Source organism: Pleurodeles waltl, chromosome 6 (assembly GCF_031143425.1).
Source record: "Pleurodeles waltl isolate 20211129_DDA chromosome 6, aPleWal1.hap1.20221129, whole genome shotgun sequence".
Classification (NCBI taxonomy): Eukaryota; Metazoa; Chordata; class Amphibia; order Caudata; family Salamandridae; genus Pleurodeles; species Pleurodeles waltl.
Genome location: NC_090445.1, coordinates 613,116,695 through 613,142,217, shown reverse-complemented (window position 1 = coordinate 613,142,217; position 25,523 = coordinate 613,116,695). Strand labels below are relative to the sequence as shown.

General features: G+C 42.5%; 1 protein-coding gene across 7 annotated transcripts in view; it reads right to left on the bottom strand.

The window, feature by feature from the left end:
* NAV1 (neuron navigator 1) overlaps positions 1–25,523 on the bottom strand; it is a 950,201-nt gene that overhangs the window by 667,471 nt on the left and 257,207 nt on the right. For all 7 annotated transcript variants that reach the window (XM_069238908.1, XM_069238913.1, XM_069238909.1 and 4 more), the window contains one exon: positions 22,753–22,853. In XM_069238908.1, coding sequence (XP_069095009.1) covers positions 22,753–22,853 — 101 coding nt within the window. The remainder of the gene's footprint in view (positions 1–22,752; positions 22,854–25,523) is intronic.

Here is a 25,523-nt window from a genome sequence, read left to right as displayed (position 1 = left end):
ACTCTAAATGTAATGTTTGGAAGAAAAAAGTGTATCTTATCGCTCATTAGTTTCATTAACTTCATGTTGTACAAATAAAAAAAATGTTAAAGGGAAGTTATGTGTCATTTCTCGGAAGGGAAATAATGTTCGTGATGAAAAAAGCATCGGCATGCTCCTCAAACATCAATGAAGGAAAGTTATATTTAGGGTATAAATTCTAAAACACACTGAAATTGGTCAGTAATTGTGTGCAATGCAATAAAAATCCCAACGGATTCTGGGACAGAGAGTCTTGGTGCCCACTGAACCCACTATGCAAGACTTCTGTTCATATCTAGAGATCTTTTGGAACAGCCATGTCCTTTGGCCAGGCCCTGTGGCTACAGAGTTCACTGTTCATGGCCTTTGGCATGTGCAGCAAACTCTGAGCTCGGGGGTCATGCCAATTAAACTACACACACCATGTGTAGTGTCCTTCAGGTGACGGTGTGGTCTCTGCTACCCCTCGGGCACAATTATGTGTAAGGGAAGAGTGGTGTCTCCCAGCACCTACTCCTCTCCTCCTACCTTTCCCCACCTCTGACAACAAGCAACATGTTCACCTCATCCTCTTCACCTGCAGTGGACAGATACCCACATGTGACACCAGATTGTCCTGAATATCAACTGCTCTGTTAGACTGCTGCAGCGGCTTCTGAAGATGCCCTCACTTGTAGAATCCCAGAGCTCAACCTCCAGAAGAGGCCCTCTCAGAGGCTTTATAGGAGTCCAAAGCACTAAAGGGAGGCAAACTGAGGGCAATCAAAGTGGGATGGCCAGGGGGCCCTAGCATAATGTTTCTAAGTGTTGTGCCTCTTTCAGCAGGGATCAGGGGGAGCTTTAGTGCTGGTGTTGTCAATTCAACTATCTTTGCTGGCATGTCCTAATTGTCATCCTTCCCTATAGGTTCCCTCACCACCTCAGTACTCCTCGGCCCTCCAAAGACAATCTCTCACATGTATTTCATTTGTTTTATAGCGCTACTCATACCAGTGTAGGGTGTCTGAGCACTTTACATCACACACACATTATTCAGAGACAATGAATAATGCAATGAATCATGCATTTGTAAATCAGTCTCTAGGAAATGTTACATAAGACAACAAGGATTATAAGGTGTAGGTGTTGCATGTCATCTGTACTGGTAGGTAGTATATTTTAAGAATAATTGTGTAGAGTGGAATAGAGTGGCGTAGGATAGAGCTGCAAAGAGTGGAGTAGAGTGGAATGAAGTGGCGTCCAGTGGAGTGGTGCTTAGTGGAGTGGTGTAGAGTGGAGTTGCATACAGTGGTATAGAGTGAAGTGCTGTGGAGCTGCATTGAGTAGAGTGGACTGGCATGGAGTGGTGTAGAGTGCCACAGAGTGTCATAGAGTAGAGTGGCACAGAGTAGCGTGGCGTAAAGTGGAGTGGCATAGAGTATGGTAGTGTACAATGGATTACATTGGAAGGGAATGGCGTAGAGTAGAGTGGCACAGAATGGGGGGAGTGGAGTAGAGTAGCATGGAATGGAATGGCGTAAAGTGGAGTTATGTAGAGTGGAGTGAGTAAAGTGGAGTGGCATAGAGTGGCGTAGAGTAGCATTGTGTGGAGTGAAGTGGCATAGAGTGGAGTGGTGTAGAATACAGTGTCATAGGGAAGGATAGTGTGGAGTGGCGTAGAGTGGCAGAGAGTAGACTGGCAGAGAGAGGAGTGGTGGGAAGTGGTGTAGAGTGGAGTGGTGCCTAGTGGAGTAGCATAGAGTGGAACTGTATACAGTGGTATAGATTGGAGTGCTGTGGAGCTGCATTGAGTAGAGTGGAGTGGCATGGAGTGGTGTTGAGTGCCACAGAGTGTCAGAGAGTGGAGTGGCATAGAGTAGAGTGGCGTAAAGTGGAGTGGCATAGAATATGGTAGTGTAGAATGGAGTACAGTGGAAGGGAATGGCATAGAGTAGAGTGGCACATAATGGGGTAGTGGGGTAGAATGGCATGGAATGGCATGGCGTAAAGTGGAGTTATGTAGAGTGGAGTGGAGTAAAGTGGAGTGGCATAGAGTGGCGTAGAGTAGCATTGTGTGGAGTGAAGTGGCATAGAGTGGAGTGGTGTAGAGTACAGTGTCATAGAGAAGAATGGTGTGGAGTGGCAAAGGGTGGCTGAGAGTAGACTGACAGAGAGTAGAGTGGTGAGAAGTGGTGTAGAGTGCCCTAGAGTGGCATTGTGTGGAATGGAGTGGTGTAGAGTAGAGTGGAGTGATGTAGAGCAGAGTGGCATAGAGTATAGTGGTGTGGAGTGGAGTGCATTGCAGTAGCGAGAGTCCCACTGTCACTAGACAAAACTCTGACTTCTCTCCAGCAGTTACATTAATCATCAATGTTCTTGGCATTTTTATTGTAATCTGAAACTTGCTGGACAAACAAAGAACTCTGGGAAGTTGCTTTTGAACCCAAACGATATTTCAAAACACAGTCTCCTCCTGCCCTCCCCCCCTCTGAGTTCGGCATCCGGTGCAGTGGCACCGGTCGTACTACCCTAAAGCAGACCGGAAGCACCGTCACCTGTCAACAAGGAGAAAGTTCCATGCACAGTGCAATATGTCTGTCAGCAGAGCCAGAAGTTTAGCAACAGCAGACCTGCGTATGTGAGTACAGAGGTGCCCGGAAAGTACGTGTCTGTCACCAAAGTAAGAAATACACGAGCAATAGGACATGTTATGTCGTTAGAGTGAGGGTTGTAGGAACAGCAGAACACGTGTCCACAGGGAGTGGTGCACCACAGCATGTGTCTTTCACCAGTGAGGTGTGCTGGAATAGCAGAGCGCGTGCCTCTAAGCAGCAGCAGGCGAAGGCGCGATATAAAGTGATTCACTGAGTACGAGGTGGGTGGAAAACAGAAAATGGGCCTGTCTGCACTAATTATTCTTATTGTTGAAATACTTCTGTTTATCAGCAAGTCATTGTAATACGAAAATAACTTGCATGTTCCATGCAACCAAACTCAGGTGTCTTTTTGACCACCCCTAATAACCTATCTGTACACCCACACATATCTGTCCATTCACCCTTCTAGACACCAGCCCACTCATCTGTTTATCCTTTTATTCACAGACATTCAACCACCACTCCACACACCTCTAGCCAATAATGGTTGTGCTTACTGTGCCCATTGCCCAAGTATGAAGAATGGCAATTTCACACCCCTGTGTATAGTGTGTAAAAGGCACTGCTTGTGGCTACAACCAGTGGTTAATGTGGAGTTTCCCCACAGTGCCGTCTAAGGAACCATACACAGTAAACTTGCATGTGATTGCAGGTGTGATCTAAACTACTGTGTCTAGTGTGCAAGGGGCGTAGCATGAAGCTACTCTGTGCGTTTTGCTTGATGTCGTTACCCACCAGAACCTGTGTGTAATGCTCCGTGCATAATATATCTTTCCCAACTATCCAGCGGCTGGAACACAGGGCATGGCAGGAAGGAAATTGTTTTCAGCAATTCTATGTCAGGACCGGAGGGTCCGATTATGCTTTCTCTTTCTTTACTGACTTAAACAGCAGCCAATCAAATACAAGTAACAGAAAAAACTACAACACCCAAGATACCTAACATCCTGTCACATGGTCCAATCACCATCCATGTCCTCTGCTATGAGTCCTTTGACCTATGAAGTCAATTCCTCTTTCTTTGCTGCTTCGAAGCAGATAAGTACACGTTTATTTTCTCTCCGACTTATTGTACTTTGCAATGTTTATTTAAATGTTAAAAATTACCGTGCAAAGCGTCGCTATTCAGCGCGCTCTCAGTATATTTGTATAAGCGCTCTCGCACTTCGATTTTATGGCATTTTGCCAAAATTTCAGCCCGGTTCCTTAAGTGGAGTGGAAGCGGAAGCGGAGCTGCTCTAGGGCAGTCTCTTTTCCATTTTTTGTCACGAACACGGGCGCGCACGCATTATCGAGTCGATCTACTTTCACTTTTGGAGAAGATAGGCTTGTGTGTGCTGCATGCTTGTCCATGCCCCCTCACTTAACCAAATAGTAATTCTTGCTCCCTGACGCCCAGCTAAGAATCTGACTGGGTTGTAAAATTATAAATTAGGCTGCTGCCTAGAGTGCCTTTCAGGCTGCTTCCTCCACACTTTAAAATTAAGGGCTTCTTTTTTCTTGCCTGAAATTGGGGTTTTTGCACTCCCCCTTTTGGATCCCTGAGTAAAAAGTGTTTTCTCCTCAGTACTTTGGTACATATTGTAGTCATGGCTCAATGGGATGAACAAGAAGCTGAGTACTATACAGAGGAGTTGTGCAATCAACTTGAAGATGATCTGGTGGAAGCCCTTGATACCAGGGTACAACAGTCAGTAAATGATTCTCTAGTGAGAGCCTTGGGACCCTTTTCAGGGCAAATATTTGATTTTGCTTGCTCACAGGGTTGGACTCAGGAACCTCCTCAACACGAACCTAAAAAAGTCAAAGACAAAGCAATAAATCTGGAGACTGGAGCAGAGGTCAGTGGTGTCCATGCTGACGCTTTCGAGAAACTGCGTAAAAAACACAGTGGCGAACATAATTACAGCTCAAAAAAGGGGACCCCCCTTTCTACCTCTTCCTCTGATAAAGATTCCTCCTCTGACGATTCAGTTGACTCGGACACTCCTATACCGAGTAAGAAAAGTAAGAAAACGCCCCCTCCCTTCCAGGTTTTGGACTTTGATCCCACGGAAATCATTCATCCCAGATCCACCAATTGGGTTCCCCCTCCTGAAGTAGCGCAATATGTCCAAGCCAATTTACGTAAAAGCTTCGATAAAGAGGTTAGGTCGCGCTTGAAAGTGGAATTCCCCAGACCTGACTTGGAGGGCAAGGTTTCCGATACTCCAGAAATAGACCCCACTATGGTCACCTTTATGAAAAAATTCGCTAAGGACCCCAAAAAAGGCTTGGACCGCTCCTGGCGTAGTTGTCAGGACAAACTGTTGGATCTTTCAGGACCTTTGACTAAGATCCTTGAGTTGGCATATGTAGCCAAGGTATCTAGCACTCCAGTGGACACCGATGTCCTTATTGAATGGGCACAAAGAGCTGTGTGCCTACTAGGAAACTCTAACTGTGCCATTTCGGCAGAACGCAGGAAGTCTGTGCTTATGCGCATAGATCCCAAATTATCGGATCTTGCGTCATCAGAAGCGGGTCCGCCAGCCGATGGCCTTCTATTTGGCTCATCATTTATCAAAGACTTAGCCAAGTTCTGTTCCACCTTTTCTTCTCTTGACAAAGCACAAATGTCACTCAAGAAGGTTTTTAAACGAGGCCTTTTTGTCAGGGCCGGTCGTTTTGGGGGACGTATGTCCGGCCGCAGCTCCTTTAACAGTCCCCAAAACTACTATCCAAGAGGAAGAGGTGGCTGGTATGGAGATCAGGACTCCACCTTCTACCCCACACGGCACTTTGGGGGACGACCCCGTTTCCGTAGGGGTCATCGCAGAGGACAACAAGGAGCCATTCAAGACTCCAGTTTCACAGGTGAGCTTTATTCATTTTTTCTCAGGTCAAACTAGGGGGCAGAGTGGCATCTTGCTTGGCAAATTGGAAGCGGATATCCGGAGATCCATGGGTTCTCCAAACAGTAGAAGGATTTCGACTGGAGTTTGTCAGCACTCCCAAACAACTGTCCCCTCCGGTAATAATGTGTTTTTCCCAAGCAAATCAAGATTTTATAGACAAAGAAGTGCAAGCTCTCTTAGACAAAGGAGCCATGCAATACGCTTACCCTCATCCTTGCGGTTTCCTCAGCCCAATTTTTGTAGTAGACAAGAGAGGGGGAGGTCACCGCTTAGTCTTGAACCTAAAGGATTTCAATCAGTGGATCCTATACAGACATTTCAAGATGGAGGGTATCCACATGCTAAAGAACATCCTGTTAGAAGGAGATTGGATGGTTCGACTGGATCCAAAAGATGCCTACTTGTCGATTCCAATTTTTCCTCCTCACAGGAGATTTCTACAATTCCAGTGGAAGGGTCAGTGCCTGGAGTTCCGAGCACTACCATTCGTTCTATCGTCAGCCCCTTGGTGCTTCACGAAGCTCTTGAGACCTGTGATGGAATGTCTCAGTTCCAAGGGAGTCAGATTGATTATATATCTGGACGACATTCTGCTGATGGCTCAGTCCCCCCAAGTCCTAATCTTGCACTTGGATTGGACCATCAGTCTCCTACAAGACTTAGGTTTCCTGATCAATGTACAGAAGTCATTGTTGAAACCTTCACAAGTGATAGATTTTCTGGGATTTCACATAAATTCAATTTTATGTCAGCTTCTTCTTCCCTCTCAGAAGATACGCAACATCAAGAGGGAATTGAGATCGGTGTTAGCTTGCCAGACCGTCTCTTTGAGGAATTTAGCCAGAGTAGTGGGCTTACTAGCTTCATCTATTCAGGCGATATTCCCTGCACCCCTACATTATCGAGCACTTCAGAGGCTCAAAATCAGACATCTACAACAGGGTCTGAGTTACTCAGAACAAATCCCATTGACTACTGATGTAAGATCAGAAGTTCAGTGGTGGCTTCATCACATGGAAGCTTGGAACGGCAGGGCGATTTTCGGATCTCACCCGGAGGTAGTGATAGAGTCAGATGCCAGCAGATGGGGTTGGGGAGCTCGTTGCAACTCCCTAGTGACGGGGGCAGATGGTCAGAGTGGGAACAATCCCTTCACATCAATTGCTTGGAGCTTTTAGCGGGATCCTTTGCTATAAAGAGCCTCTCCCCACAGAAAACAGATTGTTGCATACTATTACGGATAGACAATATATCGGCAGTGAGGTATGTCAACAAATTGGGAGGCACGAAGTCCAGAATTCTGGCAGAGATTGCCAAGGATTTCTGGCACTATTGCCTAACTCAGTGTTTAGTGGTCATAGCGGAATACCTGCCTGGGGACCAGAATGTCATAGCAGACTGGAACTCCAGATACCTATCAGACTCCAGCGACTGGAAGCTGGATCCTCTGATTTTTGCTCAGATAGTCCAGGAATGAGGCAATTGCGAAGTGGACCTATTTGCCTCTCGACTCAACTGCCAAATTCAAACATTTTACAGCTGGCGTCCAGACCCTTATGCTTTAAAGACAGATGCCTTTCTTCAGGACTGGTCCCAGTTTCGAGGTTATGCGTTTCCTCCTTTTCTGATGATCGCCAGAGTTCTGGCTCAAGTGCGGAGACAGAAAACAGAGATTGTTCTGGTGACTCCGTTTTGAAGAGCACAGCCTTGGTTCCCCAGTGCTATAAATTTAGCCTGTGCCTCTCCTCTTCTGATTGCTCCTCGTCCGAATCTTCTTTTGAGTCCAGAGGGCCTTCAACATCCTCTGATCTTGTCAGGGAAGTTCACACTTCTAGTCTGGTTAATTTCAGGTCGAGATGGAATACCCCAGATGTTTCGCAACAAGCTGCGGAATTCATTAAACAGGCCTGGGCCAGTAGTACCCATAAGAGATATGATTCAGCCTGGCGCAGATGGTCTAGTTGGTGTGATGGAAGGGGTGCCAATCCAGTGGAAGCGCATATTGGTTTGATTGTTAATTTTCTAGCAGAACTAGCCAGTTCGGGTTTGGCTTATTGGACGGTCAATAATTTTAGATCTGCCATTTCAGCAGGGCATTCGCAGTTAGAAGGGAAGCCTATTGGAGAACATCCATTAATTTGCAAGCTTTTGAGGGGTATACGTCTTTCTCAACCACCTGAAGCTAAATATACTGTTTTATGGGATGTTAATATTATATTAACATTTCTTGATTCTTGGCCTACCAACAGATATTTGTATCGCAAGCAGCTGTCAGCTAAGTTTGTCTCGCAAGCAGCTGTCAGCTAAGTGTTATGCCTTTTCTCTTGTAAAAGAGTATCGGACGTCAGAGCTTTATATTTTGCAGGTAGAACCTTTTCACCGGAAGGAGTCTCCTTTTCGGTGACAAGAAGAACTAAAACAAATTGCAGGTCAGTATCATATCCAGTTTATACGGAAAATTCTAAATTATGTGTAGTTCAATGTTTAAAGGATTAGGAAGTTGTCACGGAAGAATTTCGACAGGATGCTAAAGGTCAATTGTTAATTGCTTTGCAAAAACCTTTTAAACCAGTTTCCTCAGCTACTTTAGCTAGATGGATGAGATGGCTGATGAATGAAGCAGGTATTGATACCTCTGTTTTTGGGGCCCATTCTGCTAGAGGGGCTATGGCTTCAAAATCATTTGCCTTAGGTTCTTGTTTAGAGGACATAATGAAAGCTGCAGATTGGTCTTCAGAAAATACTTTTCGTAAGTTTTATCATAAACCTGTATTGGATGTAGCTAGTGTGGTGATGGAACAGCTTTAAACTAGCATAATCGGAGCCTCCGGTACTGACACAGAATAAAAAAAATTCTAGCTATTGCGTCAAGAATTTTCAATTCTATTAAGGACACGGAGGCGAGGATTATCCCTCCCTTGTTATATTTATGGAATATTTATTATCAATTATTGTGTATATCTGATGAGATATTGTCATTTAACCCTCCCATTATTTGCAATTATAAAGTTTAAGATAACGTATATTTTATGGGATATTACCTACCTGTTTATTGTTACAGCTTCTGATCAGAACAACGCCTGAAAGTCGTAACCTCAAGGAAAGATTGGGTTATAATGTTCTACCAGTTGTTTCTCCGGCATGGAGCCTCCAAGTTTCGGTTCTTCAGTATGGAGAAGAAGTTTATGACTCCGGATTCGGGATGGCGTAAGAAGTTTGCGTTTTCAAGTTGACATTATCTGTTTTGAACAAAGAAAGAGGAAGTGACTTCATAGGTCAAAGGACTCATAGCAGAGGACATGGATGGTGATTGGACCATGTGACCGGATGTTAGGTATCCTGGGTGTTGTAGTTTTTTCTGTTACTTGTATTTGATTGGCTGCTGTTTAAGTCAGTAAAGAAAGAGAAAGCATAATCCTCGCCTCCGTGTCCTTAATAGAATTGAAAATTCTTGACGCGATAGCTAGAATTTTTTTTATTCCATGTTCCCTTTGACCTTAGACAAAAGCAACAACAACTCCTTTGGAAACAAAAAAATGTTATTTTTATTTCCATTTTAACATACAAAAGCCATCACTTCTGCGCATTATTATGTGACTCAATACAATGCAACATTCGTGCCCTTCATCGTCTCGTGCACGCGAGTGTACCCCAGTCCAAACATCATATATGATGCGGGGTGCCCTTTGGCCCATTGATCTTCCACTAGAACAGGAGAACTATACATCTTGGCAAAAATAAACAAAAAGTCCCGAAACATCGTCTAATGTTTGTCAGCGTGATAGAGAAAGAGTGGCAGGGCTAGATGCCTGATACCCCCCGGGCCCCCCACTTCGTCCTGCACCTCGGGTTGTCTTGGAGGACTTCTTGAGTGTATATCGATCAGGCCTTCTACTTGGAGGTGCATCCCTGCTGCCCTGAGTCCCTGAATCCACTAATTAAGGTTCACCATCTTGCTCTGACAGTAGTCTAGTCTCTGTATGTAGGTTAAGCCCCATAGGCCCCACATAGAACACTTAAGCAACTCTGAACTTGCAAACTGCTGTCTCTAGGGTAGTGTACCACTCTAATGTGACTATGTGTGCGCAGTAGGAAGGAAGGGGCACGACTGACCAGCAATCTGGAATCCTCCCATTTGTATTTTGTAGGGGGGTGGAGTCAGGGAGCCATCGCGCGCAGCACACCCTCCAAGAAGCAACAACTACTCATTTTTAGGAGATTCTAAAATATCTATGTATTTAAATATTTGCTTTGCACCTTCGAATTCCCACAGTGCCCTGATGTCTGTACAAACATTGTTATGACATGAAACAACTGCCCTATGTCCTCATTACACACATAATATGTTCCCAGGCTCAGTGGGCAGGACAAACTGGACATGGGCAGGTGCGCTCCCATGCGTGCAGCTGCTGTTCCTGCGTTACTCTCAGGTCACGCTTAAGTGTCCAGACCTATGCTACCACTTCCACAGTACTCAAGGGGCACGGCCGTGGCAAATCTTATACATATTACACATAGGGCGCGTCTGTGCGTAAATTGGCCTTTTAATCTTCTAATGCTTCATGTGCAGGTTTGTTTACCGCGGGCCCCATGTTCTGGTACATATGTATTTTTATTGAAAGTTTTCAGGGCGTAACATTTGTCTCACAAGATGGCTACGCTGCGTGACTAATACACTTTATTATGGCTCTTACTGGTGCATTCTTTCTGAATGGTTAGGGCGGATTTTTATTTACTCCATCTGGAAGATTCGTGTCTCCGGCAGCACATGATACTAGTGCGTTCTTTACAGCTTACATCAGACTGTCAGCTGAACGACCATGACCAGGCCACGCGACTTCATGTAATGCACTCATGAATCAGTAAGGGCACACCTACTTCCGCGGTTTCACTCCATATCAGGGCGCACACAAATCAATACCTTCATTGGAAATCAAAACACATTACTTAGCTTTCAAAATAACTCGTCGTGCGCAGTCGGCAGTGTTTGGTGATCTTACTGGATGAGGCGAGACAAAAGGAAGTGACGTAGCGGAGAGTGGTGACAATGAAGAACTGCCTGCACTTAAAATGCAAAGTGCAGTGTGCTGTCATCTAGTAGTTCAGAACCAAGTGTGTTCTGAGAAACGCACTGGAAAAACAATGACACAAAACGTGTGTCATCTAGAAGTTAAGTCTTAGTTAAAAGGACTCTTGCTCCCTCAGGGTACCCTTTATGAGGAGACACGTTTCCGGAACAATCCCTCGGAAAGGGGCAGTCAGCGACTGCACCCTCCCTGGCAATGCGCCTTAAAGGAAGAGCAGGGGGTGACCCCGAAGAAACACTAACAATGAAGCAAGAGCCTTGCTTTTAGTGTCATTTCAGTAACCCCTGGTATCCCGGTCAGTAACAAGGACCCCAAATTCCTCAAAGGGGCTGGTGCAGGGTATGACCATAAAGAACAGTTTGGGGCCCTTCAGAGCCTACTACAGCAGGGGTGGGGGGAGGGGTGCAGCCACATGTACATTACACAGTTCACCAAAGTTCCACGTTTCCATCCTGCGTTGTCCCCCGCACATGCACTAACTCGTCATTTTATTTTTTTATTAATGAGATGTAAGTCCCGAGTCTTCATCATGTATACCATGTAGGAGCGCACATCAAAACAAACAGAGGCTGCAGAGTCCTACATTAGTGCAGTCTCATATGTGTCAACAAATCTCTAGAATTTATAGTTGTCTAAAATTAACATGGAGTTTGGGACCCATCCTCCCACTCGGAGTTTGGGATCATGTCTGAATTTCTAAGGGGGCCGAGCTGTCGGGCCTACATTATATTTTATCCATTAATGCAAGAATCTGTCTGGCATGCTCATTTTCCGGAGAAGAATGACTTGCATTTGCCCAGCTACATTCGAAGATGGATAAGCTCATGAGTGCAAATCTCACTTGTAAAAAGTTAGCTGAGCTCCCAGTATTGTAACTTGTAAATCAGAATTTCATTATTTGGGTTGCTGTCTGCTAAATACATTCTTATCTCTAGTAAATAGTATTAAAAAAACTGTGTTTCCTTGAAGAAACCCAGCCGTGTCTTTGTTTTCACACAAAATTGCGAATGTTTTAGAGGTACCCAAGATCTCAGAGCTACTCCACCCCATTTTCTTATCAAACCTGCACATGAGAAATATCTTCCTTACATGGGATGCAGAAAAGAGATGTGGAATAGAGGCTACATTTGGGATTTTTTTAATGGGAAGCTCCAATGTGCTCATTTAGACCTTAAACGACGAATTGCTGGACTTCAGATTTGCGTATGCCCTGGCATCCATTCTCCGACGGTTGACCACCCATGCCTTTATTGGAGCCACCCCTGTGAAGGTTCAGCTGAAAACATTAAAGATTTGCTGAGCTGGCACCATGTTCAATGTGCCCACTCAGAAAAGTATATTTTTTGCAAATAATTTCCCAAAGCGTGAATTTTTCATTAAAACAAGAAAATGCCCCTGATGTGCAATGAGCTTTATTCCAACACGTGGGGCCATTGTGCATTTTGCCTATCAGGGAGTGCCATGCTTTTCATGGTGGTCACAAGCAAAGAAAAGAAATGGCAATCGCAGAACACTAAATAAGGCACAAACCCATCACTATGACCTGATAGGTCTGTAGGAGAAGGACCGTGAGGTGAAAAGTTTTACACCAGAGCTTAGCTGGTGTAAACCTTGCACTTCCACCTGGCTCTTAATAGAGCATGCGAGTCACAAGTTGGGCAGGTTTGGAGATATGCTGATTTGTGGAATATCCCGCTAAGTTCTTTCCTCCACTCCCCTACATTAATACATTTTGCGAGCCTTGAAACATGTCATAATTTAAATGACAAACCTGGGAATTCCCACATACAAACTGAACACAAATCTTAATTACTATATAAATGCAACTGTTCCATTGCTTTTAATCAGGAATGGCACAGGGGTGATATAGTTTCCGATGCAGGGCAAAATAGTTCTTCTCTATTACCCATTTACTTGTTCATGAGTGGGATGTGCCTAAATCTTGAATGAAAGACATTGCACTGAGAGGCTCATCAGAGGCGGCTGCCAGCCTATGGACATTCAGAAGGGGTGGAGTGTGGTGGCTAAATATATTTAAACTGTCTGTGGCTATTTGATGGAGAATTTTTATGTGAAACCTCTACATGACCAACATGAGTGGATGAAATGTAAAAGTTACGTGTGTTTCTCTCTCTCTGTTTTAGAAAGTTTGTAAATGTGTTTTTATCATTCATATTTAATCATTTGAACAGAGGAAATTAGCTCCTTTGTAGAAAATAAATTACCTCAGTCACTGAAAAAAATGTGCAAAAAAGACACGATTACAAAATCCAGGCCAAACATCAACTAGGTGCCTGAGTCATCTCAAGTTGCAAATTCAACATTTAATTTTGCATTTTCTATGTCACAATATTTCTTACAAACAGATAAAAACCTAAGAAAAACAATAATTATTTAGTTGATTACTGTTTCTTCATTGTGAGCAGGACTGCAATGGAAGGGAGAAGGTGTTGGTGGAGAAAGGCTTTGGAATGGGTAAGATATATAAATAATACAGTACTGGAGCATGGTACGGCTAAGCCAATGCTAGGTAATGAAACCTCTTGCAGCACCGACAGCCTGATGGAGATTTTAACGATTTTAACACTAGGCACCCCAAAAGTGGCTGCTCAGACTCTCCTATTGCCTTGAAGCTTTCTTCCCCTCTCCACCATGCTCGCTGGATCTCATTATCTCTTGCATTTAGGTTTTAGGTTCTGTCCTTTTTCTGACAACAGCGGGTTGCTAAATACTGTCTAAAACATTCCGTGTAGTCGCACATTGAAAATGTTTTTTATTCCATGTAGCAATATTTTTCTCACATAATCTTCATAAAATACAGAGAGCATTATTTAGTTCAGAGAATGTTAAAGCTCGTCAGCGAGAACGAGCTTCTTTCTTTTGAACTTCTGATTGAAGTAATATATGCTATTAAATCTAACCAGGACAACCTGTTTACACCAACTAAATATGCATCACAAGGGGAATACCCAAGGATCCATGCATTTTCACCTTATGTTCAATGTATACACAAAGCCTCGTATAGCATCACTAGTCAATAACAGCATCTAAATGCACAGTATGCTAATAACACTCAGCTCTACAAGACAGCATCTATAAGTTATGCTGGACCACTCAGGGGTTCGCAGAAAGTTGATCTGAGGAGAGCTGCCAATGGGAGGTATACAATACAAATCTATCACACTTAACTCTAATCCTGAACCCTGAAGATCTCCTAGAGAAGGAGGGGTTCCCGATATTCTGCTTCCACACTCAAGCAAACGCTTAATAATATCATACTTGTCCTCAGATTTATTTTGGGTGGCTAAGATGAACTAATATGGACACTGTACACCTGGCACGATATTGCTGATTGTAAAGTCTGTACAGTGAGAATAAGTGAATGTCTAAATGAGTGTTTGGAAGTAACGATAAATTATTGCCATAGTAACCACAAAGAAACCAAATTTAGATCATCATAGTTAAAGTTTAGGAGAATCAAAAGGATACAACTGCAGTAAGCCGACCCACCAGTTCATTCACAACATATCAAAGAGAATTATGGGTAAACAGCATCACACAAGTATAACAGCCCTGTGAAAAATCTTTGAAAATAAGAAGAGCTCTACTGCAATACTACACAGCTGAAAGTTGTGCCTCCTCATGGAAGGTCATAGGCTTTGTTGGTCAAGAGTGTCAAGAACACCTTGGAAGGCCAACTGGCAAAACCTCTTGACGAAAGATGAACTTGATAATTTCGGTTATGCAAAGTCATAGCTTTAATATTTCTACTGTTCTATAAAGGGAGCCTTGAAACTGCAGTATTAACAAGGTGTAAGCTCCCGTGCAGAGTGTGAAGTCAAGTTTCATTGTTTGGGATATGAAAAAACAGTGCTACAATATAGCAAAGGTAAATAGAGAAATCTTAATATATACTCACTTTTCTAGCACACAAGGGTTACCTTTCACAAAAGGACAACCTGATTAGCAACTTACAACCATAAACATAAAATGAAAAAATGCTGAAATCTATCAACCCTGACAAAACGGAATATGGAATGCTATAGAAAATGTGTTGATTACTATAAAAAAGTATATGTTTCTAGAAATATTCTGTTGATTTAGTTAGTGCCATGAAACATATTGATATCTGTTTTTTTCTGTAAACAAGCAAAGAATAGTAATCCTGTTAAAGCTATATAGAATATTTTCAGGTGTTAATTGTCCTGAGTGATTCTTCTCTGACAGTCTATAGAACTATTACTTTTATGCTCCTTAGAAGATTTCGATAGGAGCAGAAGCATTAAAGAATAGAAAGTGCACTTCAGACTAAGGACATAGTATATCGGGTAAAAGGAATACGATTCAATGTAGGAGGTTTTTGAGACCCGAGTCTTATACAATTTTGTCTTTGAGGATGAACTAATGTGGAACCACTTTATTTATCAGAAGATGGAGGCAGGCAATGTTAGCTCACAGGCAGGTCCTGTAAAATGCTGTGAAGTGCAAGGCAGGTAACTACAGTCCCTGAAAACAGCAAAAGTAGTCAGTCTAATATTCAACTGAAAATGTTGTTATTGAGGCATCCAGAAAGGAGACTTCCTACATCACACTATGATGCCCCAGTAGCAATTTGTTCTTATACTTTGATGATGCAGTTCTTCTAAGGAGAGGGGTTGGATGAGCTTCCAGCTTGGTAGAGTGGTCAAAAATAATGGGAATTTAATTTAGAATTCTCACTCTACTGCAGTGGGATGAGCTAGGAATTTAACTGCTCATAGTGAGTAGACAGTGTTTAGCCAATGACAATTAGTGGAAAGTCCAGCCAGGTCTTTCGCTTTGAGGTGTTATGTTGCAAATATATAACCACGAGGAAGGATCACCTTTATGTTGCCTTTATAGATTTGAGGTCAGCTTTTGACCTGGTTCCAAGGGCCAACCAATGGAGGATACTGGAGGAATATGGGATTCTCAATGAGCTCTTCTGGATATTAAGGTTCCTCCATGATGATATTTACACTACGGTGAGGTGAAAGATGGCAGGAGACTATACAGATAGGATTATCATAAAGCGGAGTGCTAGACAGGGGTGTGTATTGGCTCCTACACTTTTTAGCCTTTAGATTAATGGGTTGTCCAAGTGCAAGCATTACACCCTTAAGAGTTCAGGCCCATCCATCCCACTTTTGATGTTTGCTGATGATACTCTTATTATTTCTAGAACCCCAGTTGGCTTGCAGGAAGAATTAAACTTCTGCTCTGCATTTTGTAAAGAAAGGGGACAATTAATAAACCCTGCTAAGTCGAAATATATGAAATAAATCCACCAGGAACCTCTAAAGGCAAGATGACCATTAAAGCAGCCCCATTAGAAAAGGTAAAAAAAAATGGATTTAGGTGTAAGATTGTCAGCAAATATGACTTGGGGATCTCAAATGGAAAAAAGTACAACTGCGCTTAAGCAGAGAGCTTCCCTAATTGGGAGAACATATAGGTATAGGGGTGCTGTGTCTCCTGTCCTCAAAATTTATAGAACTGCGGCAGTGCCAGCAGCTATTTATGGGGCAGAAATTTGGGGCTATGCTGATGCAGTAACACTCACTACAGTAGAGAATACATTTATTAGAGGGCTCTTTAATCTCCCCAATACTCCCACTATTCCCTTAAGGTTGGACTTAGCATTGAATTGCATTAATAGGGTATCTCCTCTAAAACCCCTGTTGTATTGGGTGCGGATTTGGTCAGCTCCAGAGTTGATCCCGAATAGGGAATCACTAGCAGAGCTAATTGCTAATGACAGACAAACAGGCAGCCCGTAGCTAAAATAGATTAAAAAAAAACAATGTGAGATGCTCAAATTGGATAGCCTGTGGAATTCTCCAATAGAAAATATAAGAGGAGCCACTGAGAAACAGAAACAAAAATATTGGGAAAATGTTTTAGCAAGTATTTGGCGTGATCAAAAAGTGGGAAGCCTGATTGACCATTTTTTAAACACCAAATCCTCTCCCAAGTTTGAACCATACATTGACAGTATTTATCTACTGCAAGCAAAATGTTTATATATTCAGTTTAGATCTGGTGTTCTACCATTACGTTTGTATTCTGTGCAGTGAGACAAAACCGGGGGCTCTCCTAACTGCTGTCCTAATTGCCCTCACCTAAAGGAAACCGAGGATAATTTCTTCTTCTTTTGTCCTAACTACTTACTGCCCCGCAAGAAACAGATTATTGAATTAATCAAGCTGGAGGGTGTGAGGCATCATTAGGAGGCCCTAAGACTACTGAAAAGCAATCAAAAGGAGACAATAATGTTTGCTAGTTCCCGCTTCCTGCTATGGGCTTGGAAAATTTGATGGAAAGGTTTGACTCCAAATAAGTCTTAAAGCTGTATGGCAGGACTTGCTGTAATTCTTAAACCTGCAATAGCTTATGTTAACCAGGGGCTTGCAGGGATTTATAATGAACTTCATCTTGATGTATGTGATGAGTTAGAATAGTTAATAATTGGCTCTATTGCTTTCTTAGTGATATTAACGCTTGTTTTAAAAACCCCAACTCAGTGACTTTCATAAGAAAGCTATGATTTTAAGGATTTTATAAATGTTCTATACTTTAGATATGAATCATGAACTTGTGATTATATCTTTTATTGTACTGCATTTCTAACATTCTACTTATGGTTTTATGTTATGGGTATATTTTTATTGTACATTTTGCTGCATTACTTTTATGACCTTTTAAGTCGAAATAAAGTGTTATCTAGTGAAAAGTCTATTAGGAATTGACCGGGGTTCCAGATGAACTCTTTTAATTGCCTCGCAGCTACCAGGCACTTCTGTATGGTCTGCCTCTTGTATGGTTGACGGGCTATGGGAAAATGGAGCAGTATCAGGTTGATTCATAACACAAACAGTGTAGGAGCGCGCAGGTACCAGAGATGCAGCAATTTGTCAGTTCTGTGCAATGTTGAAACTGAATATGTTGATGCATTAGAAGACTTACAATCAGATAACTTGGGTACTCATTTGTCAGTTTTGTTCATTAGACTTGGCAGAGGTACCAGCTCTTCTTTCCCATTTCTCTCTACCCCATATTAATTGTCTATTCTGCTTAGATTCTGGGGCACAGAGGGAACAGCTCCTGTTTGTAATCTAATCTGTGACAAGCAATCAAAGAATGAGTCCTAACTGGACAGCCAGCTTTCAACTTCCTGCCTCTCATAGACAATCTTCCAGTTACTGTTTGTTTTCAGGAAAAAAGAGACTGTGTCACTGGAAGGAGCATCGGCTCAAAAGCGATGATCAGAGACAAAGCGGTTTAAAAAGATTTCACTCTATATATGATCAAAGAAGAAATTTATCAAATATCAGACATGCGATACTGCTGTTTGGGTCAAGTTAATTAACCAAACGTCTAGGAGTTTGTGAGTTACTGGGTTCCAGACTTTAGTTGATAGCACAGGAGACATGCTTCAATGAACCTCTTGCTCCATGGCCCACATGTTGATGTCATTGAGAAATGCATGAGCCATTACACATCCTGCTGTGGATTTGACATCTTGCAGCAGCAGTAGTCTAGCACAAAGGCAAAAAGGGTTGTTTCAAAAGGAGAAAAACAGTACTTCAGTACAGCTAAAGCATTTAAATTTACAGCACCAAAACTTGTAAGGTGGCCTCCTATGCCTTTAAAGTGGTAAAGGTAACTCTGCACAATAGAAGTGCAAAGTGTCTGAAGAGTGAAATCCAACAATTGCCTAAAAGCAGAGAAGGGCTGTAGTGTGAGCTATATAGAACCCAAAACCCTTTATTTCCATTGTAAGCCATGAACGGACTGAACCTTAAGCCATCAACAAAAGCAAGAAATAGCTCTAAAAGTATTGGTTAACTCCTGGCCATTTCATTATGATATTCGGTCTAAATAAGGCACATCAGTGGCTCCGAGAGGTGAAGGAAGAGGAGGCAAATGTCAGCCTTAGTAGAAGGACACATTGCTTATTTTCAGTTCAAATAAATACTTTGAAAATTAATATGACCTTAAAGACATGTGTATGATCTTGGTGAGCAGGCATATCAGAGCCAGGTAATAATATTAAAAACCTTTATACATTTTTCTTCCTTAAAATACAAATGCCCACAGGAAGTGACCGATGTAAAAAAAAAAATGGACTGACACGTTAGCATGTTCAAACATAGTGTGAACCTTGATAGGGGCCCAAGCACCCATAATTAGCACTAACTGACTAGAATTCAAGTACTTGTAGGATAACAGCTTCTGTACAGTGAACAAACTAGGGATCAGCAATTTGATGAAAGAATGGTGCTCATGAAACAGGGATCATTTTTCATCTTGACTCAGTGTCCACTTCAATGGTTTCTTCAGCTGGAGACCAGACCCCCAAGCAGTAGTGGGAGTTAAATGTTCCAAAAATAGAGCACAGTGACCAGTTATGCTTTTCATCCATTCGTGTTGATATTGAGGTTAGTTTCACACCCTTCATATATAGATTAGTTAGTATATTAAACAGGCTACCTATCCAAAGTACAGATACTTCCAACACTGGGATGTGAATGGGGCTTAAATGTTAGCCCACTAATGAGGATGTGTCGATCTAGTTCTCTTGTGTAAATGGGTGATTTTGCTGTGTCTGAAATCCTGTAAGAGAGTTCAGAGAGGCTATCCAGGCCTTTAACAGAAGCAGTTGCACCATGAGGGCGTAGTTTATGTAACCCCCTAGATGGGCTAAGTCCATTTCATGTAGAGATATTCTATACCTGTTTCCCGGAGCACTTCATTGTGTGAGTGGATGTAGGGCTGGCAAGAAAGTTCATTTTTTGCCACATTGTTTAGACTATTTGGAACACTCTTATCTTTGATAATATCACCAGCGGAGGTGATGGGATAGCCAAATGAAGCCTAAACTTCCTTTAGCTGACTGTTAATGGACACCATGACATAAGAGCACTGAGGAGCAAACACTGGACCAAGGCTCTCACTGCACCACAAAATGCACCCTCAGAGGAGACCACTGTCCTCTACCTCTGTGCGTAGCAGTGCCAGAGGAGGGTTTCTCTTACCGGTAGTGGCTATTATCTATGCTGCACCAAGTACCACAGGTTTGTGCATGTCAAAGAATGCATTCAAATTTAAAACCATTCATACCACACCCCACTGCATTCAGCGAAAGGCTGTTCATGCACACAAATGCCAAGTCTGTGGCCAAATACTTTCAGTTAAATCTCTTACTATAGAAGAGTAATAGGTAGCAAAGGTCTGATTTTCAGAGTAGACGTTGCATCATGGTAAATGAATACATACCCGGAAATTCCTAAAGTAACACATTCCTTATTCAAAATGCCTCGTAAACAGGGGAGGGAACTATATTTATGCATAATCTGTATTTTAAAATGTTTGTTGGGCCATTTTTGTTTAGAAAGTATAGCAGCAATTCCCAATTTGGTCTTCACTATTGCATTGGTTGATAATTATCTATTAACAGACATGCTACCTCCTTCAGTATTATTTAAGAAAACACTTCCTTCAGGTGCTCAGCTGCATTTAATTTTGAACTACACCCTCATGAAAGCTCTTTTCAATAAAAAATAAAAAAAACACTGACGTTCTAGCACAATATATATCGACTCTGCTGGCCCTTGGCATCTCTTTTACTGCCGTTCCTCACCCCATGCCCTCGCAGTGCCAGAGTTGTAGTGATCATTAGGTAAAGATGGGCATGGAGGCTGCTTGCCATCATATCCAGATGAGGTCTAGTCCTGATTAGGGGCTCTCTTCAAAACATTATTGGGTTTATTTAACACTTTCCTTAAACATCAACACATTTGGAATATGAACACGTGGAGATAAAAATGACACGTAAAGAAGGAAGCTAGGCAGGAGTTTTCCAGAGTAGGCTTAAGAGTGAACCCTAGGTAGGGAGCAAAGAGAATAATCAGAATTAGAACATAGAGTCTTACCATGCAGTAATAGTATTATGTGGATCGGGGAACCCAGAGGTTACTTAGATTATTTCTGCATGCAGTCTGCAGACATACTGGTGTTTCTGAAAGGCTGGTGAGGCGGGAGGAAAAACAACTCTCTGTCATTTGGATGACTTTAGCAGCCTCGTTGCTGGGCCCAGAGAGAGCACAATCCGTGTATACTTACATGCCTACAGGTCCATTCATGCCTTTCATATTTACCGTGACTATCCTATACACCCAAAATTATGGAATCATTTTGGCTGAAATACAAGGTCATCTTCTCTCAACCAGGCAGACCATTGGACACCACTATCATCATTCCATCTGTTACAAGATGGTCAACTTGAGGGCCAAGGCCCACTGATTCTAAACTGGTTCCTTTGGAGGTCACCCTATGACATGCTCACAGAGATGGCTGCTTACACAACAATCCACTCCCAAATGGGAAGGAGTTCAACAAGCCACTGTGGGCTCCATTCATGGGCTAGTGAAAAAAGCAGGGGCGGTGAGTACTTGGGTGAACCTGAAATAAGCCATGGGTTGGGAGAATGTGGTTCTTTGACTGAACCATTGAAAAACAAGTAATAAAAAGTGAAAAACAAAATGAAATATAAAACAGGTGTAAAGAAAAATAATCTGATCATACATTATACCGGGTACTTTAATGGCAACAGAACTGTTTTCTTCACTCAAAAGGAGTCTATAATACTTTGAATCTTTTTCGTTCATAGAATCTTCATTTGTGTTCAAGAAATTAACCCATTTTCTAGTTTTACTTTCTCTTTTTAATCTGGAAGCTAGATTTACTGTAGTCTTTGGTGGCAATATATCTCTAACTATATCCAGGATGGGAAGCATTTGGGGAGGATTTTGAGAACGCCCTTAAACTTTTGAGTTTGCACACATTCCTAGTAATACCAGGGACACCCCATCTTTCAACGACCCTGGAAATCTTTTAAAAAGGAGTAATTGACGCACACTATTACACCACCTCAGGCATTTATAAGTACCAGGGTCTCTTTTGTAGTTGTTTTGCACTTGTACATCCCGCCACTTGTGAGTGGATGTTGCACTTACCTATAAGCAGTGCTTTAAATGAAAAAATAGAAGTGCCTGCTTATTTCTAAGAAGTGTCAGTACTCTCCAATTAAAAGTATTAAGTTTTTTCCTGAGAAGTGCAGGTACTCTCCCTCTCAAAATAAAAAAGTGCCGGTACTCTGTACCAGACAGTACCAGCCCATTTAAAGCACTGTCTATAAGGCTTATGAATAACCGTGACAAATCTGCAGAGATGGACAGACCTATTGGGAAAGTTCCTAATTAAGTGATTCCTCAAACAGGCCAGTATGGCTTTGACAGAGTCAGACAAATGGCAGGATTTTCATGAGACTTATTCTTCCCCACCTCTTCCAAATAACGAGAGGGACCAGTTTGTCAGGAAACCTCCTGTTATCCCCAGTGACAGTGTAGTCTTTTCTAATAATACTCCTGCTGATATGAACTCAAAAATAATTAAGTTTTGAACACAAGTCTTACAACTTGACCTCGGTACACTGGCACAGAGACACAGTGTGCAGGACAGACAGGAGTGGTTCTCAAATGTTGTGGAGTGTATGCAACAGTGCTGTAAAAATCTGTCTCTGGACTAGACATATCTTGAAAGTCTTTCTCTCTTGTATGCTAGTTTTGTGTAAACATGGTATTTCCTGTTGTCTCATATAGCATGTTTTTATGTTGTTTCTTGCACTGCAAGCCTTTTGAGCCACAACCTGTGACAAAGTACACTTGGTGACGTGATACTAGTGAGTAGTAAGTACAGCCTGACTACAGACTACCCAATCCTGCCTTTTGGCAAAGGAGCTATTCCTGTATGTGGCATCTCGCTGTTAATCATTTTTTTTTTATCCTGAGTATCTTTAACTGCTTAAAATCATCCACACGGTCATTAAATATTGTAATTGCTTTCACATCGCTCAAAAAAGCACATGAGCATGAGAGACGATGCTCAGAGATTGATTGATGATGCAAACTTTGTATTGATCCAGCTAAAAATTGTTCTCTATAAACTTGGCTTTTCCCTATTTGGTGGTCTGCTGAGTCTGAGCCCACCCTCTCCTCAAAGCAGCACCTATCAACAGAACCTTCCACTCACCCAAGTCCATGTAACTGATCTCCGTCACATCTGAGAGAGTAAGAGAGTCATCACAGTCCCCGTCAGATGAGTCATTCTCATCATGGCCTCCTTGCTGCAACCTGCGATGTCCAACAAAGACATGAAAGAAAGGAATTATAGTAAATAAGTGACCCTTCCTTTAGCTTTTAAAAATCCCAGCCCACCCCAACATTCTCCATGAACCTGGGACTTCTTAAATCTCACACATATTTAGCATGTAATAGATCATCAATTTATTGATGAAACATAGGCTGGGTTGTGGCAGAGCTTATGCAGAAGTGATTTATGGGCCTCTTAGTTCATTTTCATGGCCACAGAATATATTCTATGAATTATATTAGTCTAAAAGCCGCTATGATCTCAACTCTTACCACACACACTTGTACTAACTCTGCGTTCTCGCTCACTCTCTGACATAGGATTATATAACCCCCTCCTCCTTACCCTCAGTGTACAGATCACACCAAGTATCTGCCACTCCTGTCCTTGTATGGAACACAGTTAGAGATGCACACTTGTGGGTGCCCTGAAGGACCTGACCGTAAGGAAGAAATAGCGGCCGAGGTGGGGGCTGGGACTAGGCCCACGTACATATGCTAAGGTAACATTTTGTACACGTTCAGGAAAAGGTGCTCTTAACCTCACAACAGGTAACAATTGGAACCTGTGTCTGTGGGCATTCTGATAGTGATCCTCTGTGAGTTGTTTTTTTAAAAAATGAGGTACTGTATTTCAGCATATTCATCACGTACGTTTGCAGAGTAACATATCTTTAATGCAAAAATAATTTCTATTTCCACAAACTACAATATCGTGTTACTGTGCCGAGGGCATTACTGTGCCATGCCAGGGCAGGCCAGCTGAAGACCATGCAAGAAAAGGAAACTCTGGTTCCTTGTGACAATGGCAACACATCACAAATTTCAATGAATGAGATAAAACCGAAATACGTATTGAAACAAAAAGGTTGAGTTTTGTGCACCTAGAATTTTAACACCAACTACTTTAAGCCCGACAAGTCCTGGTAGCAAGTGATATAGTGGAGTGATGGGCTATCCAAGCAAAGAGGGAAATGTTCTCACAGAACAACATCCCCACTGGATTTCATTTTGACAACTCCTCATTTTTCAATCCCAAAGAAGGGCTAGCGTTTTGTTACACATTATGTTTGCTGAAGGGCTTTAAAACCCCCAAATTTAGCCATTCTGACTTTTTTCAGATCAATAAAACTTAGCATTGAAATGTTTTTCATGGGCCTGCTTCTGAGGTCAATTTAGGGTTTAACCCATTCTCAGAAATGAGGAAGCACCCCTCAGGATAGGCCAGTGGTACAGACGCTGGCCGTTGGGTGCTAGTGAGCGACTTTCTCACTAATCCATAAATTACATAATCATTTACAGAAACAGAACTTTGAATCTACAAATACCTTATGTGAAGTTATGTGTCACCAAAAAAACCTGACAAGTTTTACTAGAAATGCCAGCCCATGAGTTTGCAACATGGTTTTGCAGACAAACTGCTGTTAGCGTGTATATGCACAAGAAGGCACCGCACAACATTAACCTCTACTGGTGAGGCCGCAGAGGCACTGGAGATACGAATACGATTAGAAGATTGGGTTGGTACTCTTAAGGAGTATTTATGGTCTAATAGCCCCTAGAAGACAAGAGATCCAACAGTGTTTGGTGTTTTCAGTGGGAGAAGTTACTGTGTGTTTATAATGGGCCGCAACTGACAGCTCTGAAGTGGAGGCTGAAGGCAGTGCGAGTTTTTTGACCAATTCATCCAATCTTTGGCCTCTCTGCAGACTACACAGAGCAATGGTCATGTGTGTCCTTTGGAACTGTGATTCTATGCCAGGCATGTGAAGGAGGGATACAGCTGTCATTGAAATATTGACAGTGCGAAAGTAAAGGAAAATGCAGTGCTTAAAAGTCAGTGAGCGCATTGTGTGTGGAGGGGAGTCAATTCAAGGAGATGCAAGGAAATACATATGGGAGAGAGTGAAAAGAGGGTGCTGAAGAGGAAAGAGATGGGGGTGGGACATGTGCAAATGGCGGAATTCAGAAAGATGTGGTGAGAAAAGAGGCATAGGTGTGTAACAGAAGGACTGCAGACGAAAGGGGTTTGACTGGAAGAACGCAGAGCTTGAGAAAATCCAAAGACTAGGGCTCGTTCCACAGATATTCTAATGTTTAATTCACTTATGTTTTCAAAATGGATTTTTTTTTTTCAATTTTAAATATTCACAACAACATCATTGTAGTTTCTCATTTATATCATACTGGTAACAATTTTTACAAAGCCAGTAGGCTAGTTTTAGATGAATGTCTGTTAATGTGTGATTTGTCTTTGATGAAAGCTTACCCAGAGGCATCAAAATAGTGATTGGGTGGTCATACCCCCCACCAAAGTCCCGCCACAGTGTGAGTCCAGAGTGCCATGTCACTGACATCTGTGACACCTGACTCCACAGCACCTGTGGCCCCATGGTGCAATCGCAACACAATGAAGTCGACACCTCGCGTCTTGACCTGCTGGATTCATCGACCCCACCTTGTCATAAGGGACTGACTCCTCATCACCAACGCTGCATCACTTCCCCTGCAACCGTAAGGAACCAATACCTCACCTCCTTTGCCTAGCAGTAAGGAACCAATGCTTCTCCTCCCCGGTGACAGTAAGGAATCGACACTGCACCGGCTGTCGCGACACCTCACCTGCCCGACTCCATGTAACATCTTTGTTTC